This window comes from Heptranchias perlo, chromosome 30, assembly GCF_035084215.1.
Source record: "Heptranchias perlo isolate sHepPer1 chromosome 30, sHepPer1.hap1, whole genome shotgun sequence".
Taxonomy (NCBI): Eukaryota; Metazoa; Chordata; class Chondrichthyes; order Hexanchiformes; family Hexanchidae; genus Heptranchias; species Heptranchias perlo.
This window is the reverse complement of record NC_090354.1, coordinates 14948375-14975509: the sequence shown is the minus strand read 5'-3', so window position 1 is coordinate 14975509 and position 27135 is coordinate 14948375. Positions and strand designations below refer to the sequence as shown.

Sequence of the window (27135 nt, the reverse complement as noted above, 5' to 3'; positions counted from 1 at the left end):
TACTCAACAAAATCAAGTCAAGCCTAAGCAAGACATTCTGTGGATTGCCCTCAGTGCCTCTCTGTTGTGGTTAGGATTTACTTCAGCCAAGTAACCAACCTTAAAATTGCATTTTAGATCTAAGCTTTCATTCTATCTCTGGTTTTCATTGTATTAATTCAGCTCTGTTGACGTTGCTCTAAAGAAGACCGTGAACTAACAAACGCCAATAGATGGGGTAAAATTAACAAATAATGGGAAATGCATCTTTTTCTCTATAATGAATGACTTTAATTAAATCCTATTGAGAGCTTATCCAGGGTGTGAAGTGGGTAATGTGGATCTCAGTGAATAAAGGCTTGGAAGCAACTGAAGACCAGGCTCTAGTATTTTATCCTTCACCACATGGCTATCCAAGTTATTACATCTATTATCATTAAATGATTAAGTTACTGCCCTAGTGGCACCAACAAATTTCTAGGCCTCTATCTAGCAGTGTGCAGTCCTATAAATGTTCAGCTGCACCTACATGTAAAGCTGAGCATAATTCTGTTTTAATTAATAGAATGTCTTCCCAAAAATTGGTTTGGGATTTGCATCCCTAGTGAAGTGAGTATCAACTCCACGTGTATCACTTAATAATGTAAGATCAAAATGGTACACTTTACATTGGGCTGTCATTATCTAGAGGCTAAGCCATAAGAGGATGTTTCCGCTACCAGCCTCTTCCAGCCTTAACGGTTCAGGGCTCTCACTTGTACCTCATCGGCAGAAAGATCCATGCTATTAAGGAACATTTTGATGTTGTCATCCCATCTTGTTCTGGATCTGCCTTGAGGCCTCTTCCATGTTGGTGGTGAACACTCTGGTGGGGTCATTCTTGGGGTGGCACAGAAGGTGTCCATACCAGTGGAGTTAGTAATGTTCAACCAACCGGGACATGGTGACTGATTCATCAGGTTGTGTACAGTTTCATTTAAGATTTGTCCTGAGGCTTAATCGTTAGTATTCGCGAAGCGATCTAGATCGAAACCATCAATTTGCCTATTCATTAATTTTGTGTGTATCCAAGTTTCTGAGCCATATGGATACTACTAATGCATCGTAGAGCTACACTTTGAGGTGGTCACTTGTGTTTGATCTTCATATATTGGATAGAGAGTTAATTGCGAAGCTCAAAAGTGCAATCTGCCAGTGGCAATCAGGAAAACAGGAGGAAGTCATGGTACCTAAGCAAGTAATTTGTCTTGGATGGATCGTTGTCTATTATGAAGATATCTGGAATGATATCGCATCCTAGCAATTGCACTTTTGTCTTGTTCCAGCTGATCTGAAGACCAAGGCTTGATGCCTCTTGGTCAAGAATTCATCGGGCTTTGGCGAGAGTGTCTAAAGTTTCAGCCAAGGTTGCTATGTTGTCAGCAAAGTCCAAATCTGTATACATATAGTCATTGCCTAGGCTGGTCCTGCATCCACTTTATTCTGTTGTTGACTTCATGAAGTAGTCAACTCCTGGCAAGAATATGCTGATCGATCAGTGTATTTCCATTTTTTTCTGTTTTGGTTTCATAAAACCCACGAGTTTTGTCATCAACCAAATTAGAGCTGAGATTGCATAACTTTTTCTTTCTCTAACTGTTTTTGGCTGGATTAAATGAAAACAAAATGATTGTGAGTATAAAGCTAATTTGCAACATACTTATCTTGAATGTATAACTAAAGGAATTAGATAGAAAGAAAATGGTAATGGGATAACTAATGTATAACCATAATGGGGCAGTTACTGCCTGTTTAAAATGGGGCAATTACTGCCTGCCAGAAACATGGAATTTATACTGGATAAAGTCTCGCAGTTAATGAATATTGCAGTGTTGAAGTATCAGGATTATAAACAAAGGAATGTGCTGATATATCATTTTAGCATTTGCTGAAAATTATTTTAAAATTGACGTGAAAGTGAATTAAAGACAAAATTTGAAGTCAGAGATTGTGCTGCGTCACTAATACAGAACAGAGATTTGTGGGGGATAAACATACACTGAATTCCACAAAGATTGGAGTGCTGTAGGGCTAGCACGTTTAATGGATCCCACTGGATACATTGCTCCAGCTTTACACAACATTGAAATTTATCGGGTTCCGCAGAGGAATCTGCAAATATAACAAAAAAAACTAGAAATAATCTAGGACCAGGGAGGAACTCAGGCGTGTGTCAACCAACTCAAATGGAATTAGTCTCCTTGGGGTCAAGATTGTGAATGATGTGCAGAGGACCCAGTGCATGAAAATGGCAGATACCTGGGACAGTGGAGAGCTGAGAGCTTGCATCCATGGGACAGTGAACAAATATACATATAAATACAGATGAGATACAGATCAGCTATGATCTAATTGAATTTCAAAACAGGCTCCAGGGGCTGAATGGCCTACTTCTTTTCCTATGTTGCCATGTTCCAGTGGAGGGCTTGCATCCCTGGGACAATGAACAAATATACATTTTTTGTATTGAATTCCAACTTTTGGGAGAGTTATGCCAAGATCAAGCTTCTATGCGCCGTTATCTAGTGTTCATATTGTTCTGTGCTTCCACTTTCGTGCAAGCATAGTGCGGACCATTTTGGAAAATGGAAACTTGGTCTTCGTGCATTGAGGCACTGCGTGATTTGTATCTTCACAGAATGTTACCTCCACCTATTTGTTCTGCATACCTGCCACATCCAATCTGAAGACATTTACCTGAGCAGGTCCCACATGACAATAGTCACCTCAAGGTGTTATTTTGCATCATGATACAGGCACAATGAAACTGAATAAAATCAGTGCATTTAGGTGGCCAGAGTATGTGGTCCTTAATCTGGCAGCTGTTCAGAAGACCTATGAGAAAATGGGTGTACACTGTCAGCAGCTAAACGGAGACATGTAATTTTATACTTGTTAGTGCAATCGACTGTACAAGACCTGTGTGCCTCGAGTTGATGATAAATACCTTTACACAACTGACAGCACCAATGAATTACATTATTTTAACTTCCCTTTCATTCTCCAGCCATAGAAGTCTCTTATACTTCATTAATTACACTTTTTCAGGTTAGTGCTATTTTTGGAAATGCTTTTGAACTAAATTAAAGAAATTTTGCAGCTTTAAGCAGCTTTGAATCACAGATTCACCAGTTGTGTAAATTTTACTCCAGTGCTGCAGCCTCTTTTTGCTGTGTTTTCCTTCATGTGCAATCAATCATTTGGCTGTGATGTAGTATCAGTTTTTCACAACAAGATTTAATTATAAAAGGAGTCCATTATGATTTTGTATGGAAGTAAAATGCTGCACAATATTTTGTATTGTGCCACAGTAATTATTTTCCATGTTCATTTACTTCTAGTGCATTTTATAGGTAAGTGCATTAATTAATAGCTCATTGCTACTGATTGTAAGAGAGCTTTTAATTTTAATTCTCGGATTAAGTGCATCCAATAACTGCAGGCTGGTGGACAAATGCTAATTAGAAACAAACCCCTGATCACATCAAGCTCAAAATACACTATACCACCACCTGGTGGTCACTCTGTAAATAGGCTGTGTCAGTTACTGACAACATGGACAAGGGCTCATCTGAATAACTTCAGACCAAAAGATTAAAAATAGTTTTCTAACAGGTCAGGCAAATTTTAGTAGTGTTTATCTGAAATGGGTTTTCTTGCAAATTGCAGCTCTTGGTGGGTAGTTACAAATTTAAGGAGTTCTGAGCTTCATTGTTCCTCTCACAGATGTTTAGCTGAGAGAACCAAAGAGAGGCATCAGCTGAATGCATCTGTTCTCACAACATATTGGTAGCCATTAACTAGGAATCCTGGGAAAAGCGGAGGCAGTGAGAGATATAATTATTATATTTAAATTACATTTGAAGTCCTTCCCCCTGTTTAATATGTTCTGACATCCTCAGTATGTTATACTATGATTGCAGTGCTCATATTTGCACGGTGTATGCTTGTGCGTTTTAACCTTTTTATCTGTTTATTGGCAAAATGGTCAGACAAAAAGCAGAGTGTTTTTTGGTCATTGTGAGCACTTTACTTCCTTGATTACTGAATGATGGTAGATGTTTGTTAAGTAAATATACATTTGTGAAGTATATTTGCCTGTATTATGTATATAAGGCGTTTGTTTAAATCAGTGCATGTGGTGCAAACATTGTAGCCATAGCCACACCCGTGGCTGGTCAGTGATTTGTGTTGGAAAGATCTCGACCACACAAAGAAAATAGTTACTAGTTAAAGCAGTATCATGATCTCTGTGTGAAATTCAAGTCCTAATATTTAAATGAATTTCTCTGGAACAGCATTGATTCTATATGTAGATTTACGAGACTTAAATGTTTTCTTTTTCAAGAAAAGGCTAAGGTAAAACTGGATTATGCTGATTTGTGAAGTGGGATCCTGGTATTAATTATATATTTCAAGATTGTTTCACAATATGTCGATATAAATACTATCTGGTAATTCCATTAACTTTTATTTAACCTTGAACATTCTGAGATTACTATATTGTGTAGTATTGTAATTAATATAAGGTGATGATTTTTTCAAAATAATTTTTGGATTTTTCAATGATACTTTGCCATCCTTATTAATGAACTGTCTCTAATCTGTGTAGTGATTTTTGCTTTAGTGCAAATGGATGCACACAAACAACACACACACACACACACACACACACACACAGCCTGTGGTGAACTTGCCTGGCCAGAGAATCTCCTGCAATGTGTTCTCTTCCCGCCCCGCACCGTTACCTCTTAAATCCCCCCAATGATTTATCCTTGGCCCACATCTATTTCTCATCTACATGCTGCTCATCAGCGACATCATCCAAAAACACAATGTCAGGATCCACATGTATGCTGATGACTCCCAGCTCTACCTCACCACCACCTCTCTCGATCCCTCCACTGCCTCTGATGTGTCATGCTACTTGTCCGATTATGTTGTATTGGATGAGCACAAACTTTCTCCAATTAAATATTGGGAAGATCAAGGCCGTTGTCTCCATCCCCCCCACAAACTCCATTCCCTAGCCACAGATTCCATACCCCTTCCTGGTCACTGTCCGAGGCTTAACCAGACTGTTTGCAACCTGTCCTATTTGACCGTGAGCTGAGCCTCCGACCCCATTTCCTCTCCATCTCAAAGCTTGCCTACTTCCACCTCTATAACATCGCCTGTCTCTGCCCCTGCCTCAGCCCATCTGCTGCTAAAACCTTCATCATTTTTGTTACCTCCAGACTTGGCTATTCCAATGCTCTACTGGCTGGCCTCCCATCTTCCACCTCCATAAACATAAGCTCATCCAAAAATCTGCTGCCTGTATCCTACTCACACCATGTCCCATTCAGCTATCACCCCTGTGCTCACTGATCTACATTGGCTCCCGGTCCAGCAACGCCTCAATTTTAAAATTCTCATCCTCGTGTTCAAGTCCCTCCATGGCCTTGCCCCTCTCTATCTCTGTAACCTCCTCCACCCCTACAACCCTCCAAGATCTCCACGTTCTTCCAATTCTGGCCTCTTGTGTATCCCCGATTTCCTTCGGCCTACCATTGGCTACCATGCTTTCAGTTGTGTAGGCCCTAAGCTCTAGAATTCCCTAAATCTCTTCACTTCTCCACTTCACTCTCCTCCTTTTAAGACCCTCCTTAAAACTTACCTCTTTGACCAAGCTTTTGGTTACCTGTCCTAATATCTCAATATTTGGCTTGGTGTCAGATTTTGTCTGATGCTCCTGTCTACATCAAAGGCACTATATAAATTGTTGTTGTAATGCCACAAATTTGATCACACTCATTGGTGAGCAGGTTATTGAAGTAGAAATAACTTTGTGTCATTTTAAAAAAAAACTTCCAGGTGTTTGTGAAGTGCCATTTTGAGTATGATCCAGTCAATGATAACCTGATCCCCTGCAAAGAAGCTGGCTTGAAATTTACCTGTGGCGATATATTGCAGATTGTGAATCAGGAAGACCTCAACTGGTGGCAGGTAAGCACAGTCACTGAGTTCACTACTCTGCTGGGTTACTGGCACAAACTCTTCCCTATCGGTTGAGTTTCTTTACAACAGCTTTGATTCTACATGTAGATTTACATGCTTATTATATTCAGAGCCGTTCATGTTCCGAATTGAGGGCGCAGTTGTACTGTCATGTTCCTGCGTTGCACCAACTCAAAAGTGGTTCTTTCACTCAGGAACCGAATTGTTGACCTGAGTTCCTAATGTATTACTGCATGAGGGTTAAAATCAACTCCAGTTTCACACCCTTTCTGTTGCACGCACGCAGTATCAAAACACCAGCCTGCCAGTGTTCAAGTGGAGCCGCATGACTGCTCGACATTAAAAGCAATGCCCAGCAGGTGACAGTGCAACTTCCCTCAGCAAGTCAAGTATTTTTGCTGGAAAACAGAGTCCAATGCTTTGGCTACAAATTTTTATTTTTTCAAACAAGTTGTTGAGATTCTCCTTTCATCAATGGTCATGCTGATTTGTGCCATCACACTGGCAGAAATGAGTTGCGCATGCCCAGAAAGCCAACTTACTACCTATCAATGGAGCACTTGGCATGTTTTTTCCAATAAGCGTTATATAAATGCAGGTTGTTGTGTCTGCAGTGTGTCCTGCTACCTGATGAGCCATCGAATCACTGATTAAAAAGGTCTTTAGTAGATGTTGCATTTGATGTACTCCCAGTCTGGAGCACTAGGACACAAGGTAGGGGAAATACCTTTGTACCCAATACAGAATAAAACATGGGATTATAACTGGGGTTAGCAGCAAGCACTTGAGGAGTAGGAATGAAAAGGTCCACCATTTCATGCACTGTCAAGTTTCAACATCATTGCACCTGCAAGAGCGACTTTATTCAAATGTATAATATAAGGAAGAACCTGCATTGCTATTGTGCTTGACATGGCCTCAGGACAATTAATGGCACTAAGTGCAAAATGCTTCACAGCCACAGAAATACTTTTGAAGTTTAATCACTATTGTAACCTATGAAAACACGACAGCCAATTTGTGCACAAACAACAATTTTAGTGATGGTTGAGAAATCAATGTTGGCCAGGACACTGGGAGAGCTCCCTGTTCTTTGAATAGTGCCATGGAATTTTTATGTCCCCCTGAGAGGGCAGATGGGGCCTTGGTTTAATGTTTCACCTGAAAGGCAGCACCTTTTATAGTGCAGCATTCCCTCAGTCAGCATAGATTATGTGCACACGTCTCTGGAGTTGGGCTTGACCCCACGACCTTCTGACTCGGAGGCAACCAACTGAGCCAAGCCTGACCCTTATAATTTAGGACAAGAGGTGAGTGTGAGATTAATTAATGGTACTAAGTAATATATATTAACAAACTTTTATTTTTTGTGTTGTGCACCTTGGAAAATTTAGTTTGATAGACACATGACCCTCCTGTAGACTGGATGGTCCAAAAAATGATCATCAGTTTTGTTAGTTCAATCTGTTGTTTAGCAGTCCCACTACAGAAGACATCTGTCAATTGGCCTGGCCTGCAGGAGAGGGAGAGGACATAATCCCTACATTCAGTGACATTCTTGATGATATACAGTGTATGATGCTGTTTGGCTTTTCCTAGTTGGTTAATGTGTAGTTGTTGATAAATGAGTCAAATGCATTGGAGCCATTAATGCATAAATCTCACCATGAACAGAGATGATCAGATGTGAAGTAATGGCTGTGTAGGGACCTTTCATTACTGAATTACAGCTGTTGGCGTTTGATTTATTTGAAACATCAAACAAATCATTCGGGATCTTCAGACAGTGGCGAGGCACCAGCAGGAGTTAGCATTTTGCAATATTAAAAGTGTTATCATGAAAAGCTATGAAATATGACGAGGAATGAAGAAGGACCATTTAGCTCACTCCATTATAATTCAGATTTCCAGATCGAGCTTGTACTCCACTTGTACTCTTCATGTGTACCCCAGACATTCCTGGTAAAATAATTAAAGTTATTTTAAATTTAAGTAAAACCCTGACTATTTTCCTTATCCCAGTCTAGATCAATATCTCTGTATCCTGCTGTTTACTTCTGAGTCAAAAAAACTTGTGATTTTGCAAATTGTTTCCCTATTTAGTATCTGAACCTTCATTTTGTATTTGGTCAAACCTCAATGAGAATGCTTCACCATCTCATGATGTCCATATTTGGTGCTTATCCCCTCTTTGTGCACCCCTGATTTTGTATAAAAACACTTCCTTTTATCTTCCTTTCATCCATTTCCTTCCTTGTTTTAACTTCTTGTGCCATGTCTCCCTGCAGTATTCTTTTCCTAAGAAGCAGAATCTGAACCCTCAAATTACCTACACAACAAAATGGTCTAAATTCACCAATCATCCGAGTTGCTCTTCCCTGTATCCTTCTTGAAGCATTAAAGCCCTTTCAAAAGGTACAGGGATCAGAATTGAATCATTATCCTTATTGTGGTCTGCCATGCATTATGGAGAGTTAATATTCCTCGCTTTGGACTTAAACTCAATGCTTTATCTTTAAACCCAGCATTTTATTCATCATTATCTCACTTTAAAGAGATATTTGACTAAACACTGTTACTATTTCCCTTGTTCAGTCTTTTTCATTCCCGGTTCCTCTCTTCTCTGCTCCCCTTTTGAAGCACCATTCCCTGCTTCTGCCCCTTTCCATCTCTCCTTCATTACTATCCCTTCCCCTTTCCTAAATTGCCATCCAATTCTTCCCTTTCATTGTTAACTACTTTTCTCCCTTCCTCTACTCTTCATTCCTTCTTTCACTTTCCCTTTCTTCTCCCCTTTATTACTATCCATTTCCCCATTTAATTGCCATCTATTCTGGCTCCCACTAGCTGCTACTGGAGTCCATTGGCTAATGCACAGGACCAGGGCCTTGTCTGTTCTCCATGCCAGTCTCATTGCTAATATCTTCCTGCAGTCTACTGCTTTCCTCCTCACTATCAACCACACAGCCAATTTTTGTATTATTTGCAAACTTCTTGATCATGCCCCCTACATTCAATTCTAAATCATTAGTATATACCACAAAAAGCAAGGGACCTAGTACTGAGCCCTGCGGAACCCCACTGAAAACAGCCTTCCAGTCACAAAAATACCTGTTGACCATTACCCTTTGCTTCCTGCCACTGAGCCAATTTTGGATCTAACTTGCCACTTTCCCTTGGATCCTATGGGCTTTTACTTTTTTGACCAGTCTGCTATGTTGGACCTTGTCAAAAGCCTTGCTAAAATCCATGTAGACAACATCAAACACGTTACCCTCATTGACCCTCCTTGTTGCCTCCTCAAAAAATTCAATCAAGTTAGTCAGACACGACCTTCCCTTAACAAATCCATGCTAGACTGTCCTTGATTAACCCGTGCCTTTCTAAGTTACAATTTATGCTATCTCTCAGAATTGATTCCAATAATTTGCCCACCACCAAGGTTAGGCTGACTGGCCTATAATTACTCGATCTATCTCTTTCTCCCTTTTTAAACAACAGCACAACACTAGCAGTCCTCCAATCCTCTGGCACCACACCTGTAGCCAGGGAGGATTGGAAAATGATGGTCAGATCCTCTACTATTTCCTCCCTTGCTTCTCGTAACAGCCTGGGATACATTTCACCTGGACCTAGTGATTTATCTACTTTCAAAGATGTTAAACCCCTTAATACTTCCTCTCTCACTATATTTATCCCATCCAATATTTCATGCTCCTCCTCCTTAACTATAATCTCTGCATCGTCCCCCTCTTTTGTGAAGACAGACGCAAGGTATTCATTAAGAACCGTACCCACATCATCCGCCTCTACACCTAGGTTACCCTTTTGGTTTCTAATAGGCTCTACTCTTTCCTTAGTTATTCTTTTACTCTTTATGTATTTATAAAACTTCTTTGGGTTTTCCTTGATTTTAATTGCCAGTATTTTTTCATGCCCTCTCTTTGCTTTCCTAATTTCCTTTTTAATTTCACCCCTGCACTTTCTATGCTCCTCTAGGCTTTCTGCAGTATTGAGTTCTCGGTTTTGGACATAAGCCTCCCTTTTTTGCCATCTCTTACCCTGTATGCTCCTTGTCGTCTGGGGGCTCTAGTTTTGGCCGTCCCATCCTTTTTCTTTGTGGGAACGTGTTTGTTCTGAACCCTCACTATCTCTCCCTTTACTGCTTCCCATTGCTCTCACACTAATTTACCTTCAAGTAGCTGTTTCCAGTCCACTTTTGCTAAATCACTTCTTAGCTTAGTAAAATTGGCCTTTCCCCATTTGAGAACTTTTATGCCTGTTCTATCTTTGTCCTTTTCCATGACGATGCTAAATCTAACTGAATTATGATCACTACCAGCAAAAGGCTCTTCCACTGATACTCCTTCCACCTGCCCAGTTTCATTCCCTAAAGCTAAGTGCAGAACTGCCCCCACTCTTGTTGGGCTTGCTATATACTGGCTAAAAAAGTTCTCCTGAATGCAATTTAAGAGTTCTGCACCCTCTATACCTTTTACACTGATTGTATCTACTGGTTTTGTTGACTCCAGCAGGAACTAAACCATAAAAGAAAATGGTATAAAAAGAGATACAATGTTTCACTCAGTAGGAGCTTTTGCCTACCTTCAAGGCCAGGTAATGTGAATAGGCTTGGATAAGCTGTAAGCTCTTACTTTTACGGTCCGGCCTTCAATCAAAAAGACTTGCAGGTGGTTTGTTCCAAGTACAAATGCTTATTTAAGAGTTACAATGTGAGATACAATAATAGTGAAATTATAAAGTTATAACACACTTAGTAAGACATTAAACAAAACAACCTGACAAATGGTTTCCACAACAAGGCTTCTGAGGTGATCAAACCCCTTCCCAACGAGTTGTCCAGCGCTCCGAGAATATTCTAACAACTACATGTTACGCTGTAACCTATATACCCATAACCACACAGTAACATCAGCTGTATCCCAAACAACATTGGCGTTCGCAGGTCAATCAAGTACGCTGCAGGTCTAACACCATCTACTGATATTTCACATTCCCTAACAAGATGGTAAAATATCCTTATCCTCCATGTTTATAAACATCGAAAGTATCCGGAGACATAAGCCCCGATTTTCAAAGGAAATAGCAGGTGCGTTGGGGACGGGGGGGCTGCGAAAATCAGGGAATTCCCAAGCGGGTGAGGAAGCCGGCTCCAACCAGCCAGCCTGTCAATCAGGCTAGCTGCTGGGCGCAAAACCTGGAAACAACTTTAATCACCATCAATTACATCGCGATCGTGTCGGAAAAGGTACGTTTTTTTAAATTCGGGTTTACCACACACATCTTCACCCCTTCGCTGCCAACCCACCACCGTTTCAATTTTTAAAAATTCATTCTTGGGATGTGGGCATCGCTGGCAAGGCCAGCACTTATTGCCCATCCCTAATTGCCCTTGAGAAGGTGGTGGTGAACCGCCTTCTTGAACCGCTGCAGTCTGTGTGGTGAAGGTTCTCCCACAGTGCTGTTAGGAAGCGAGTTCCAGGATTTGGGCTCAGCGACGATGAAGGAACGGCGATATATTTCCAAGTTGGGATGGTGTGTGACTTGGAGGGGAACGTGCAGATGGTGTTGTTCCCATGTGCCTGCTGCCCTTGTCCTTCTAGGTGGTAGAGGTCGTGAGTTTGGGAGATGCTGTTGAAGAAGCCTTGGCGAGTTGCTGCAGTGCATCCTGCGGATGGTACACACTGCAGCCATGGTGAGCTGGTGGTGAAGGGAGTGAATGTTTAGGGTGGTGGGTGGGGTGCCAATCAAGCGGGCTGCTTTGTCCTGGATGGTGTTGAGCTTCTTGAGTGTTGTTGGAGCTGCACTCATCCAGGCAAGTGGAGAGTATTCCATCACACTCCTGACTTGTGCCTTGTAGATGGTGGAAAGGCTTTGGGGAGTCAGGAGGTGAGTCACTCACCGCAGAATACCCAGCCTCTGACCTGCTCTTGTAGCCACAGTATTTATGAGCCCACAGCATCTCATAACATCATCAACCAAGGAGATTTGAGCCAACAAGTTTGGAACAGTCTCAAATACATTCAAAACAAGTCCCTACCAAAGACCGTCATAGGAAAAATACTAACATATATCCTACCTATGAGCAACCTTGTTTTGCTCACCCATCCACCCCAACCTTATCTCTCAGCTTCACGTAGCATAATACATCCATTTGCAGATTCAGCTTTTTATACACAAAGCATTGTAATAGCAATTACAATAAGAATCAACTGAATGAGAATTAGAACTTGAGAGAATTCCAGCCCAGGGATATTGTCCTACGTTGTGCACTGTCTCTCACCATTTATATTCCCCTCCCTGTCCTATATCCCTTTCTATGGCTACATTTCGTTATTGTAGGTCAAGCATAGTTTTAAGACTCAGTGACAGTGGTGGAATCAGATGCCCAAACTGTATTTCCGCTTTCTTGGCTTCCTCTCTCAAACCGATTTCCATACCATTATGAACATTTACTGGGATCAGGACTGAACTTGCAATTCTCATAGGTAACTCAGGAGTAAAGCAAAAATGAAGGAGTTAATACAGGGTTCATACTGTTGCTTCCCATATCTGTGGACGTTGTTTATATGTTCTCCCAGAAGGCATTCGATAAAGTCCCTCATAAGAGACTGTTAGCTAAAGTTGAAGTTCATGGAATTGAGGTCAAATTATCGACCTGGTTAGGAAACTGGCTGACCAGCAGGAGACAGAGAATAGGGATAATGGGCAGGTACTCAAATTTGCAGGATGTGATGAGTGGTGTCCCACATGGATCTATGTTGGGGCCTCATCTATTCACTGTATTTATTAACGACTTAGATGACGGGATAGAGAGCCACACATCCAAGTTTGCCGATGACACAAAGATAGGCAGCATTGTAAGCAGTGTAGACGGAAGCATAAAATTATAGAGAGATATTAATAGATTAAGTGAATGGATTTCAGTGTAGGCAAGTGTGAGGTCATCCACTTTAGACCTAAAAAGGATAGATCAGCGTACTTTCTAAATGGTGAAAAGCTCAAAACAATGGAGGTCCAAAGAGACTTAGGGGTCCATGTACATAGATCATTAAAATGTCATGGATAGGTACAGAAGGCAGCTCACCACCACCTTCTCAAGGGCAATTAGGGATGGGCAATTAATGATGGCCTCGCCAGCGACGCCCACATCCCATGAACGAATAAAAAAAAAAGAAAACAATCAAAAAGGGTCATGGAATGATGGTCTTTATGTCTAGAGGACTAGGATACAAGGGGGGTAGAAGTTATGCCACCGCTATACAAAGCCCTGGTTAGACCACACCTGGAGTACTGTGTTCATTTCTGGGCACCACACCTTAGGAAGGATATATTGGCCTTGGAAGGAGTGCAGCGTAGATTTACTAGAATGATACCTGGACTCCAAGGGTTAAATTATGAGGAGAGATTACACAAACTAGGGTTGTATTCCCTGGAATTTAGAAGATTAAGGGGTGATTTGATTGAAGTTTTCAAGATATTAAGGAGAACTGACAGAGTAGATAGAGAGAAACTATTTCCACTGGTTGGGGAGTCTAGGACTAGGGGACATAGCCTAAAAATTAGAGCCAGGACTTTCAGTTGTGAAGTTAGGAAACACCCCTACACACCAAGAGTGGTGCAAGTTTGGAATTCTCTTCTGCCAACGGCAGTTGACGTTAGCTCAATTGTTAATTTAAAATCAGAGATTGATAGATTTTTGTTAACCAAAGGTATTAAGGGAAAGGGCCTAAGTCGGGTATATGGAGTTAGGTCACAGATCAGCCATGATCTTGTTGAATGTTAGAACAGGCTTGAGAGGCTAAATGGCCTACTTCTGTCCCTGTGTTCCTACGCCTGGCATTAGGGAAACACAGAAATACAAATACTTATCTTCAATTGAGTTGCGATTGCAGATTGTGACACACTCATTTGACTTCCTGGTTCCCCACGCAAATATCCACACACTGGGTTCCCAGCTCCGAACTAAAATTATGCCCACATTGTCTCATAATGGCATCAACCAACGGCATTTGTGTCAACAAGTATGAAACAGTCTCAAATACATTCAAAACAAGTCCTTACCAAAGACCTTCATGGGAAAAATGCTAACATAAGCCATGCTCGCGATTTCCCCTTGAAGTTCCCTCCACAGATGGCTTTAGATGTTGGGCTAAATGTGCACTATTCTGTTTGAAAGTTTAAGGTGAATGTTTTGAATCAAGAATAAATGAAGTTAATTCTCAGACATATTACTGTCTCTAGCTTTACGAATCTGTTAAAAGGATAAGCAAGGAATTATCCCAAAACCTGGCCAGCCTCCGGGCCTGTAAGAAAGTAGGATCTAGGAGGGGGGGTGCAAGGGGCAACGACCCAGGTTGATTTCTTTTTGTGAAGCCTAGAAGAGCAATCCTCCCGTCACACCTCACAACAATAAATGAAAACTTACCTTCTGGGCTGTTCATCGCTGGACCGCCAGCTGAAATGGTGCAGAATGTGTGTGGGGGACAGTTGTGTTCTAAAATGGTCTGCAGTCCTATGTACATCATGAGTCCATATTAAAAGGGCCCACTGCCTGACACAGGCGGGCGCTCCTGCCGTCTAGTGCTCGGCTTTTGGGAATATAGTGTCGGCCACACCGTCGAAGGGAACGGGGCGCTAAGTCGTACCCCACCATTTTGAAGATGCCACAGCCCCATTTCCACTGGGCAGGAGGCCTCATAGTTTCTCCACCCCCCCACCCTCACAGCTACTGATATAAAAAGTTGGACTTCAAGGCAATGATTGGAATTAAAGTTAGGGTTTTGGTCACCCTTTTTGCGCTATTGTCTTCTAGGCCTGCCATGTGAAGGAGGGAGGGAGTGCGGGCCTTATCCCGAGTCAGCTGTTGGAGGAAAAAAGGAAAGCTTTTGTAAAGCGAGACTGGGATTTCTCCACTTCTTCTGGTAAGATCCATGTGATTTCTAAGCCACTGTGTTCCCATTCCACTTTCAAAACAGATTCTGTCATATTCTTGGTTAATACATGAAATTGTGATGAGAACTATTTCAATTGAAAGCATGTTTATTTTTTTACCATGGAAAATTGCTTTGATGATGCCCATGAACCCCAAGTTCTGTCAGTTTTCTCTTCTCGGTATTATCGTTTATTCCTTCTGGCCACATTAAGTTAGGCAAGGACCAGTTCAAGTGAAATGAAATTCAGGAAAAATGCAATGATAAAGTATGAAGAAACATAATGAAAGAATGAAACATTAAAACAGAAGTTTAAAATCCATCAGGTAAAATTGGATGTCTCCTCCAGCTTTTCTCTTTCTCTTTCCTGTTGTCTTTCTTTCTTTCGACTTCTGTTTAGATTTCATGAACGTCCAAGATTCGAAACCTCAGACTTCAAGGAGGTCATTTTAACTTAACCCATCCATCAGGAAACTGTCGAGTTCGGATGCAAAGCTGGTTTTACATCCCACCTGATTTTACTCTCCGTTGAAGTTAATGGAGAGTAATATTGGGCAAGGTGTAAAACCGGCGTTCCACCCAATCCCGTGGGTTTCTCACCCTGCGAGTTAGGTTAAAATTACCTCCCAAGTTTCTAACATCCATTCATCCCACTCAGCCAGAGGGGTGGCCAAGGGACCCGCGAATGTCTCCTTGGCTTAAAGCGCAGGCGTAGGCCCTTCACGTTTCATAAATGTGTACGCTTTCTCTCCAAGGGTAGCAAATCAGCTGTTGTGGTGCAAGATCATGCTGATTGTTACCTCAGGAGAACTCGTCAGCCTCCTACCCAATGATGATGCCTAGCTCTGGATCCAGACTCTGTGCTGCGTGCTGCAGATGGAAATTAGTTTTGTCAAATCAAGTATCCCACCCTCAATTTGCAGTGTCAGTGTCTGGTCGGAGCTGGAGCTGGGATGGGCAATGAGGAGCATATCAGGGAGAGGGAGATAGGGGGAGAGAAAGAATGCCGCCTTCTGCTTGGAAATGCTTGTGCCAATGCACAGAGAAGGGGTGGGGTAGCATTTGCAAGGACTAGGGAACAATTTTTAATTTGTCACTGGTTTATAGAGCAACATTATTAAGTGCCTAAAAGCACATGAAAATATTGGCCCAGAAATTGCTGGAATGGCACATCTCGCGGCGAGCGATGTGAATTGGACTTTTTTTCCCTCACCCTTCAGATCATAGCATATTTGCGCCACGAATTGATAATGGCGCAGCAACGTCAACATCGCATCTGGAACCTCATGAATGTCATGCCCAATGGTCTATCTCCTTAACCAATCAAATTTAAGGATAGAGAAAGAAACAGAGTGAATGACGGAGAAGGAAATAGGGTGAATTGGAGTCAAATTAGAGAGAGAGAACAAAGAAACGGAAAGATAAAGTAAGAAAATTTAAAAGAGCAAGCAGAAGAAGAGGACATTGTAACCCAGTTGTGTTTAGGAATTGTTGTATTGGTCCTTGGGAGGTTATCAGTGAATGGCAGGATAGGCGCGCAAAATATACAAACATTCTTGAGCCATGAAGTATTGAGCCAGCATGATGATCAGGACTAGGAACAGTGGAACTGCTTTCATAGGAATTGCTAGATGTAAAAAGATCAAGATCCCATCTAGTTTTCCTTCTACCGTCCCGATAGTTGCTTAATGCAACTGACAGGAGTGTGGATGGCAAGACTGGCAAAAAGTGCTGCCAAGGCAGATAAAAATGTTTTAAAAACACCTCTAGGAACAATTTACTACCTGCGGGAGTGAGACTCCACAGTTTCATTGCTCCCTTTCTGCGCCTCCAAGGTTGAGTGGCATGTCAGGACCATAAATCACGTCACTAACAGGGTCTTTAAGACATGAATTGTCAGCCCTAAATGGCTGCGGTGAGGTTAATTCGCATTAACAGCGTAAATCCAGCAATTTCATGACACACAATTTATTTCAGTAGAGAGGCTCACAACGATGTTGCAATTTTTGGCGACTTTCAGTTTTGGCGAGTCTAACGGTGGAGCAGCGCAAATCGCCCAGCAATTTGTGGAGAATCAGAACTTATGACATATCTCCTCTTCGCCACAAATTGCTGGATTTTTTTCGAATTAATAATGACGGGTGCTGTGAACTCACCATTATTTTTCTAGCAATTTCTGGACCAATAACTTATTCTGATGGAATCTTCTGTCCCCTATTTTAACAAAGGAATTACAATAGAGAGAGAGTAACTTAATTCGACCGTGCTACTGAGCTGGTTGACAATATCGCACAGGGCAAGTTAAATCCTTTGGTGTTATGTGCACATTTACTTTTTTTTACAGCAATCTGTGTACGTTACAACCATAAATGCATTTTATTTTATTGACAGGAGCACTATGTGGGAGTATGGGTGGAAAAAAGAAGAAAAAGATGATGTATCTGACAACCAAAAATGCAGGTAACAATCAACAAAGTTGCCAAGTTGTTGACGCATTGGTTGCGATGAGAGTTACACACTCGGAATATCAACAATCAGTCTTTTCTCGCTATAGATGCTATCTGACCTGCTGCGTATTTCCAGTTTTTCCAGTCTAGATTACTGAGAATTTTACCATTCAATATGTTTGGCTGCTGTTCGTTAGACAATCTGTGTGGCCCAAGCAATCACTCATTTATATACGTTTGACAGGAATTTAATGATACACTGTCTTTATGAAAAATTGTTAGTGTAAACCTTTTTTTCTGGGGTGGGGTGAGGAAGAGCCATGAATTACTGGTGTTGTGTTAAAAGAAAGACTTGCATTTATAGAGCGCCTTTCGCGACCTCAGTACGTCCATAAGCACTTTAAAACCAATAATGTACATATTGAAGTGTAGTCATTGTTGTAATTTAGGAAACGCGGCCGCCAATTTGTCCCACAAACAGCAGTGTGATAATGACCAGATAATCTGTTTGTGATGTTGGTTGAGGGATTAATATTGGCCTGACATGCCACTCAACCATATGAACATATGAATTAAGGGCAGGAGTAGGCCATTTGGCCCCTCAAGCCTGCTCTGCCATTTGATAAGATCATGACTGATCTGATTGTGACCATTGAACAATGAAACAAATGAAGTCACACCTCCGCAGGTAGTAAACATTTTTCAAGTGTTTATCAGATTCCTATAAGACCTGACTTTACACTAAAATATTTTAAACTATCAAAATCTCACACCTGTGCCTACCTTCTTTCAACCTATTTGCATTGCTTTAAAAATAAATAAGTCCCTTCATTTCACCTCCCCCTTTTTAGTTTCCTTGCAGCCTCTTGTGTTCTCTCTGAAACAAGCACCATTACCCACCTGAGAATATGGCTAGCCAATCAATTCCCTGACCCCTCGCAATAATCCTGTGTAAGCAGTCACCAGAAGCTATGTAAGAATGGTCCTGGTAACTTGCCCATTACTTTTTACCCCAACCTTGTAAATGGATTCATGGAGGAATCCTATTTCCTAATGTAAGGAATCTTACAACACCAGGTTATAGTCCAACTGTTTTATTTGAAAATCACAAGCTTTCGGAGCTTATCTCCTTCATCACCTGATGAAGGAGATAAGCTCCGAAAGCTTGTGATTTTCAAATAAAACAGTTGGACTATAACCTGGTGTTGTAAGATTCTTTATATTTGTCCATCCCAGTCCATCACCGGCATCTCCACATCAAATTTCGTAATGATTAGTGATGTATTCATTGTACCAATTCAAAACAGTCACCAGCATTCATAATAACCCTGTATTATTTGTCAGTGTGAATCCAGCTTACTGTTCTGTTTAATTCCAGAATTTGATCGACATGAACTTTTGATCTATGAAGAAGTAGCGAAGATGCCACCGTTTCAAAGGAAAACTCTGGTCCTTATAGGAGCACAAGGGGTTGGGAGAAGAAGCTTAAAAAACAGGCTCATCATGTCTGATCCAATGCGTTTTGGGACAACCATTCCTTGTGAGTTGATGGAGAATTTTGTATACGTTTAAAATCTGATTACTAGGTGGTCTGATAATCATATTTATGGTTATTTAGCTAGTTTGTGACTTAACCACAATAGGTACAGAAAAGAGGGGAGTGGGACAGAGAGGATGCACAAACTGGGAGTGGCAGTTAAGCCTTGCAGGGAGAAATCTGTTCGATCAGGGTGTCCAATCTTTTGCAGCAGGAGACCAGATCCACGTGTCAGAATAATGAGTGGCCATATATGGTTAAATCACTTTGCAGTCCAACAGATCATGAGAAAAACACCACACTCCCAATATATTTGCATTTTTTTGGAGTCTTGGGACATTTCACCCAGAAAGTAAAATGACTAAATAAAACAACAGGAGTATTCTGGGATAGCAATAATTAGAAATGCACTTCTATTTGCAATGCTGTGTGATTTGCAGTAACCAGGTCACCTAACGACCTCCCTCATAGAGGAGGCACAGGTGATGCCACTGCCACCTTCTGCTCCTAGTTCTTCTGCTATATACTATTGCATTTAGACCCTCGTAATTGTCCTGAACCTATTCTTCATCCTTACGAACTCAATAATGAGGATGCTGCATAACAAATTCCTGGGCCTAGGGCTGTAATTTTGTCATTGCAAATTATGTATTAGACATAGAAAAAAGGCAAATGTTATGATAATTATACTAGAAATCGTGAAAAGCCACAGGCATGTCTGTAGTAACCAGTCTATATTTATTTTGTTATATATCTTCTGCCCTTAACTTCTACTATTTCTCTCTCTTCTCCCCCCCCCCTCCCCACACCGACTTCATTAATTTTTTTCCTCTCTCATTTCTGTTTCTAAGAGCTCAGCCTACTAAAAGCCAGAATAAAAAGCAAAATACTGCGAAGGCTGGAAATCTGAAATAAAAACAGAAAATGCTGGAAATACTCAGCAAGTCAGGCAACATCTGTGGAGAAAGCAACAGAGTTAACGTTTCAGGTCAATGACCCTTCATCAGAACTGGAAAAAGTTGAAGATTAAACAGTTTTTGAGCAAGTACCGAGTCTGGAGGAGCAGGGTAGGAAGGGAAGGGGAGGACTGAACAAAAGGGAAGGTCTCGGATAGGGTGGAGAGCAAGAGTGATTAAATGACAAAAGGGATGAAGGTGCAAGGCAAGGAGGGTGGTAATGGGAAAAGTAAAGAAACAAAAGATGGGTCTAGAGGAGCTGTAAATCAGAACCATTAGTAGCACTTGCTGTCCAAAAAAAGGGGGAGCAGTGATTATGATCTGAAGTTATTGAAATCAGTGTTGAGTCCAAAAGGTTGTAAAGTGCCTAATCGAAAGATGAGGTGCTGTTCCTCGAGCTTCCGTTGAGCTTCATTAGAACAGTGTAAGAGGCTGAGGACAGAGAGGTCAGAGTGGGAGTGGGACGGGGAATTAAAATGGCAAGCGACCAGCTGGCATCCAACTGCAAGCAATGCTGTCCCGAGCTTTGGAAATATGCAGATCACTTGATTTTATATTAGTGCTGGAGAGGGCAAGGTAACTTTGGTGCAATATTAGATGATCGTACAGAGGCTGAACTTTGTCCCTCAGTCTGAGAGATCATCTTTACCCTTGGAATGAGCTTCATCCAGTAACTTGTTCCCAGCTGTCTGTTGCTGATTCTCACCCATATGTTGCCACAATCCCACTGTTACCCTGACCAAATTGTTCACTTAGCCAGTAGCACTGAAAAGTAGGTTAATGATCTTTCATTTCATGGCTGCTTCTGGGATGTTGCTGGCACAGTATGGCTGCTGTGTTTGCTGACAGAAGATTCACTGCAGTCCAAAAATAATTCACTGTGTGAAACGCTTGGAGATTTTTCAGTCATGTGAGAAAAGATGCAAGTATTTCTTTAGTCGTTCTCTCCTTCACTTCTGTTTTTGTTTCTCTTTCTCTCTCTCTCTCCTCCATCACTAAAGAAGAACATGAGAAATAGGAGCAAGGGTTGGCCGTATGGCCCCTCGAGCCTTCTCCGCCATTCAATAAGATCAGGGCTGATGTTTGACCTCAACTCCACTTTCCCACCCAATCCCCATATCCCTTGATTCCCTTGGAGTCCAAAAAACTATCGATCTCAGCCTTGAATATAATCAACGACTGAGCATCCACAGCCCTCTGGGGTAGAGAATTCCAAAGATTCACAACCCTCTAAGTGAAGAAATTTCTCCTTATCTCAGTCCTAAATGGCTGACCCCTTATCCTGAGACTATGCCCTTAGTTCTACACTCTCCAGCCAGGGGAAACAGCCTGTCAGCATCACTTGTCTCGTTCTCTTAATTTTCATCCATCTTTCTTTGTTAATGCCTGTTTCTCCTCCTCCGTCTCTTTCTCTCAGTTCTTTTACTTCTTCTTCTCTCATTTCTTTTCACTTTCTTTTCCTCTTTCTTATTCTGTTTTTACCTATCCCCCTTGTGTGTCTCTGTAGTTGAAGGTAGGAAGAGTCAGCAGCACTGGTACCCATGTTTAGAGGCACTAGAATCGGTAGCCGTTGCATCTGGCAATTGGTGGGATGCGACACTGTTGTATACTGGGGGAGGGGAGAGGAGGAACGTCTACTCAGTAGTGGCTTTTTGTGAAGGAGCAGAGTCTGTTGAGGGGGCAGTGCAGAGGTGCTCTTGCTCAGCACTCCAATGGGAGCCATTAAGAGCTGTTTTGGCTGAGTCAGTAACTTACATATGGACTCTCCAAGCCTGAAGGGTAAACCTCCATCCCACTCCCAGTGCAGAGCCACACATGAGTGAGGGGAGCATTATTAATGAAAAGTGCTCACCCCAGGAAGGAAATAAACTCAGTGGCAGAAATAGCTGATATGCAGGTGGTGCATGAAAAATAAACAGATGCTATGCCAGCTCTCTTTGGAGGAGTGCATGTGAGCTGACATCTGCCTTCCACTTGCTGAAACACTACTCTTTCCTCTTCAGTCAGGACATGCCTCAGGAATCTGCCTTACTCCAAGTCCTATTTGGAGAGGGAGAGCAGCACTGCTAGAAGTGGGAGGCATGTTTCACTCCTGTGTGCTCATGCTGAGGTAGCTAGCCACATTGTCTGTTTTGAATTGCATCAGATCCCCTGTTTCTGGCAGTGGATATTTAGCAGGTAAGCGCATCTCATTTATAGAGCGCATTTGTGGCTCTGTGCTGGGAGTGGGAGGATGAGCAGAGCAACTTTTTCCCTGGAATGAAGAAGTGCTTCTTTGCGGACCAGATACAATAGAAAAGTTGGCTGGGTTCAGCCCTCCGAGTAAAAAGCTTAATGCACTTGTACTGTATTCCTCTGTGCGCCATTTTTTAGGCAAGTGTTGCTTTTAAAATAAACTTTGTCAATTGGAAAATATACTCCATGGAGTTTAGCTCCCCTTTCAGTAGATAAGGCACTGGATGCTTTCAGTAACTCCGTGTTGTGGTATCCAGCTGCTGATGTTATTTGCAATGATTACATGGTGATATGGGAGGACTGAGTAGTGATGGTAATTCTCATGCATTTCTGTTTCCTTTAATGTATATAATATGTGATGGGATTAATCAAATCCTACAAATTAAGAGAGAAGGCATTTGCTTTTTCATTATAGGTATTATGTGAACCAAGTTCTGATTTTAGTTTACAGCTTCCTGCTATTTGTAATTAGTTCTGAGTTTCAGTGTGATTTGTATTCCCAAAAGAAACCTTTTCTCCACTGCATCTTCAGCAGTAGCCTCAAAGTTTGCATCACATACAATAAGAAAGGGCATGTGTCGCTCACACAGACACAGTCTGTATCTCCTGTGCTTTGACCCATAGAAGAACGTTCAATCTAGGTGACTTGGATCAAATCCAGCCCACACGTAGGTGTGGAGGAAGTATTACCTGGATGCAAAATAGGAGAATATTGCATTCCTTTGGCCTGTTGTCCCACATTTTGTTCAGCAGAAGTAATAAAAACAAAAATGCCACTGCCCTTGTTTGTGTTGAGAGTGTATTTTGATTCTTAGCCCAAGCTTGCTGTTGAAAGCCTTGTATCAATAACTAGTTGTACAGCAACTCAGTTTAACATTGGATATGCAGCATGATTTGTTTCAGTAATGGATTTTATTCTTAATGGTGTTTAGCTTCCTGAAGATGGTGTTGGATTGAGATGTCCATGTATTCTGGATTATTTCATTTGTTTAAGATTCCTAGCTACTTTAATGAAAGGCAAGTAAACAGATTTGATGTAAATAACTCTCATTGAGGTATATTTTCTGCTGTTCACTAAGGTTAGTGAAAATGTTGATGTGAGTATAAAGCAGAAAAATCCACCTTATACTTATGAGCCTTTTCCATTGTCATTAGCGAACGTATAACCTAAATTGCATGGAATAGGACAGTAGCATAGTCCGGTGAGTTGATACATATTTTGCATTCAGTTATGTCAAAAGCACTTGTTTGTTTTTTTTGACCTATGCTATGAATAGGTTTTAAGTTGCCCCACACAGGTCTGCGCCACTTCCAGCAGCCTGGGTGTAAAATAGCAAATCTCAATGTACAGTGGCGAGTGCAGCGTTAACCACCACTGAGAATTGAACCTTTAACTGCAGGAGTACCAAGTAAAGAGTCATATTTTTCTATATTTCCAAATATGGAGTTGTTAACTGAACCCACATAATGGCAGCCAATGCTCGTCTTGCTTATTTCTATTGACTGCTGGTACAAAAAAAACACAATTTTTGATGTGTTGCCATCAATAGAATTTGAAGTTCAGTTTCACAAATAAACTGAACTTTGAGATGGTTTCAACTAATTATCCTTTTGAAGATCATGGTAACAAACATAAAAGCAAAATAGAAAAGTTAGTTTATGGTGACTGAAATAATATTGAAATGTGTTACTGTGCAATTCTTTCATTTGGTTTTAAAATATTCAGCGTTACAAAATCATGATGAAACGGTTCAATAGAAAAATTGCGCAAAATTCTTGATCGGTGTCTGGGAGAACTTTTTTAGCCAGTATGTGACTAGCCCAACAAGAGGGGATGCAATTCTAGATTTGGTCCTGGGAAATGAAGATGGGCAAGTGGGTGAAGTGACAGTGGGTGACCATATTGGGGACAGTGATCATAATTCAGTTAGTTTTAGCATTATTATAGAAAAGGACAGAGTTAAATCAGGAGTAAACGTTTTAAATTGGGGAAGGCAAATTTTACAGAACTAAGAGGTGATTTGGAAGAAGTGGACTGGACACAACTACTTGAGGAGAAATCAGTGGCAAGCCAGTGGGAGGCACTAAAACGTGAAATTCTACAGGTACAATGCAGACACGTCCCCTCAAAGAAAAAGGGTGGCACTGCCAAATTGTCTGGTTGTCTAGAAGCATGTGGGGCAAGATAATACAGAAATAGAAAGCTTATGACTGTCACAGAAAACTAAATACTGCAGAAAGCCTAGAGGAGTATAGAAAGTACAGGGCTGACGTAAAAAAGGAAATAAGGAGAGCAAAGAGAGGGCATGAAAAAATATTAGCTAGTAAGATTAAAGAAAACCCAAAGATGTTTTATGAGTACATTAAGAACAAGAGGATAGCTAAGGAAAAGGTGGGACCTATCAGGGATGATCAGGGTAACTTGTGTGTAGAAGCAGAGGATGTGGGTAGAGTTTTAAATGAATATTTTGTCTCCGTATTCACAAAGGAAAGGGATGATCCGGATGTAATAGTTAAAGAGGAGAGGTGTGAAATATTGGATAAGGTAAACATAACGAGAGAGGAAGTACCAGAGGGACTGGAATCCTTGAAAGTTGATAAGTCACCAGGGCCGGATGGATTGTTTCCTAGGCTATTGAAGGAAGCCAGGGAAGAAATAATGGATGCTCTGAGGATCATTTTCCAATCCTCACTAGATACAGGGGAGGTACCGGAGGACTGTAAGACTGCAACCGTAGTACCATTGTTTAAAAAGGGTATGAGGGAAAGGCCGAACAATTATAGGCCGGTCAGTCTTACCTCGGTGGTGGGCAAACTATTAGAATCAATACTGAGAGATAAACTGTCACTTGGAAAGGCATGGTTTAATCAGGGATAGTCAGCATGGATTTGTTCAGGGAAGGTCATGCCTTGCAAATCTGATTGAATTCTTTGAGGAAGTGGCCAGGAGGATTGATGAGGGTAGTGCAGTGGATGTTGTCTACATGGATTTTAGTGAGGCATTTGACAAGGTCCCACATGGCAGACTGGTCAGAAAGGTAAAAGCCCATAGGATACAGGGAAATGTGGCGAATTGGATCCAAAATTGGCTCAGTAACAGGAAACAAAGGGTAAAAGTCGATGGATGTCTTTGCGAATGGAAATCCATTTCCAGTGGTGTGCCACAGGGTCAGTGTTGGGTCCCTTGCTGTTTGTGGTATATATTAATGATTTGGACCTGAATGTAGGGGGGCATGAATGGCAAATTTGCAGACGACACAAAAATTGGCCTTGCAGTTGATAGTGAAGAGGATAGCTGTAGACTCCAAGAAGATATCAATGGGTTGGTGAAGTGGGTGGAAAAGTGGCAAATGGAGTTCAGCCCGGAGAAGTGTGAGGTAATACACTTAGGGAGGGCAAACAGTAAAAGGGAATACGCAGTAAATGGGAATATATTGAGAGGGGTAGAGGAAGTGAGAGACCTTGGAGTGCATCTGCACAGGTCCCTGAAGGTGGCAGTACAGGTAGATAAGGTTGTGAAGAAGGCATACGGAATGCTTTCCGTTATTAGCCGAGGTATAGAATACAAAAGCAGGAATGTAATGATGGAACTGTATAAAACGCTGGTAAGGCCACAGCTGGAGTATTGTGCGCAGTTCTGGTCACCACGTTATAGGAAGGACGTAATTGCTCTGGAGAGAGTGCAGAGAAGATTGACAAGAATGTTGCCAGGGCTTCAAAATTGCAGCTACAAGGAGAGATTGGATAGGCTGGGGTTGCTTTCCTTGCAGCAGAGGAGGCTGAGGGGAGACTTGATTGAGGTGAACAAAATTATGAGGGGCCCAAACAGAGTAGACAGGAAGTACCTGTTTCCCCTAGTGGAGAGTTCAAGAACTAGAGGACATGGATTTAAGCTGATTGGCGGAAGGATTAGAGGGGACATGAGGAAAAACTCAAATCCTTCCGCCAATCAGCTTAAATCTACGTCCTCTAGTTCTTGAACTCTCCACTAGGGAAAACAGGTACTTCCTGTCTACTCTGTCTGTGCCCCTCATAATTTTGTACACCGCAATCAAGTCACCCCTCAGCCTCCTCTGCTCCAAGGAAAGCAACCCCAGCCTATCCAATCTCTTCTTGTAGCTGCAATTTTGAAGCCCTGGCAACATTCTTGTAAATCTTCTCTGCACTCTCTCCAGAGCAATTATGTCCTTCCTGTAATGTGGTGACCAGAACTGGTGGTGGGTGTATGGAACTCGCTGTCCGAATTGGTGGTAGAGGCAGGGACCCTCAACTCTTTTAAAAAGTACCTGGACCTGCACCTAAAGTGCTGTAAGCTGCAGGGCTATGGACCGGGTGCTGGAAGATCGGATTAGAATGGGCACCTGGTTGTTCTTTGAGCCGACGCGGACATGATGGGCCGAATGGCCCCCTTCTGTGCTGTATCTTTTCTACGGTTCTATGGTCATAACAATATACTCAAAATAAATTCCCACAATTGAAACTACAATGACATTTATTGTAAAACTGTGACAAATTCTACTTTTCCACATCGGTGCTGTTGCTTAACAGACAGCTCTGTGCCCTCTTGACATTTGTCAACCGGAATTTCTTACTTGCAAGTAAGAAAATTTTGCTGACAGAGACTTTAAGCGTGCAGACAATAGCCACTGGCAAGACCAGTGCAGTGCACGTGCCTAAGCATTGTCCATTGTGTGCCAGTCATTGAAGCTATGACTGCAAGAAAAGGTCTGGTGCTTGATCGCTCTTTTCGTCCCTTCCGTAGGTTCCTTTTTTTTTCCATTTTTCTTTTTCTCTTTTTTTCTTCACTCCTTTTCCTGAAGGCACTGATTCTTGATGGGATATGGTTGCATAGTCGTTAGCAGCCCTCTTGTACCTAGTCCAAACGTCTATTCTTCATGTGTGAGCATTAGATGGGGTATATCGGCAGATCATTCAAATGTAAAGGACATCGCAGTGGAGATAATCCTCCTCTTGTCTGACGTACTTTG

The 27135-nt window shown here is 41.7% G+C and overlaps 1 protein-coding gene across 1 annotated transcript in view; it reads left to right on the top strand.

Annotated features, from left to right (window-relative positions):
• mpp2b (MAGUK p55 scaffold protein 2b) overlaps positions 1-27135 on the top strand; it is a 274695-nt gene that overhangs the window by 237554 nt on the left and 10006 nt on the right. Inside the window, exons 7-10 of the mRNA XM_067968959.1 lie at positions 5875-6006; positions 14855-14963; positions 17364-17432; positions 18798-18959. Of these exons, the coding sequence (XP_067825060.1) occupies positions 5875-6006; positions 14855-14963; positions 17364-17432; positions 18798-18959 (472 nt within the window). The remainder of the gene's footprint in view (positions 1-5874; positions 6007-14854; positions 14964-17363; positions 17433-18797; positions 18960-27135) is intronic.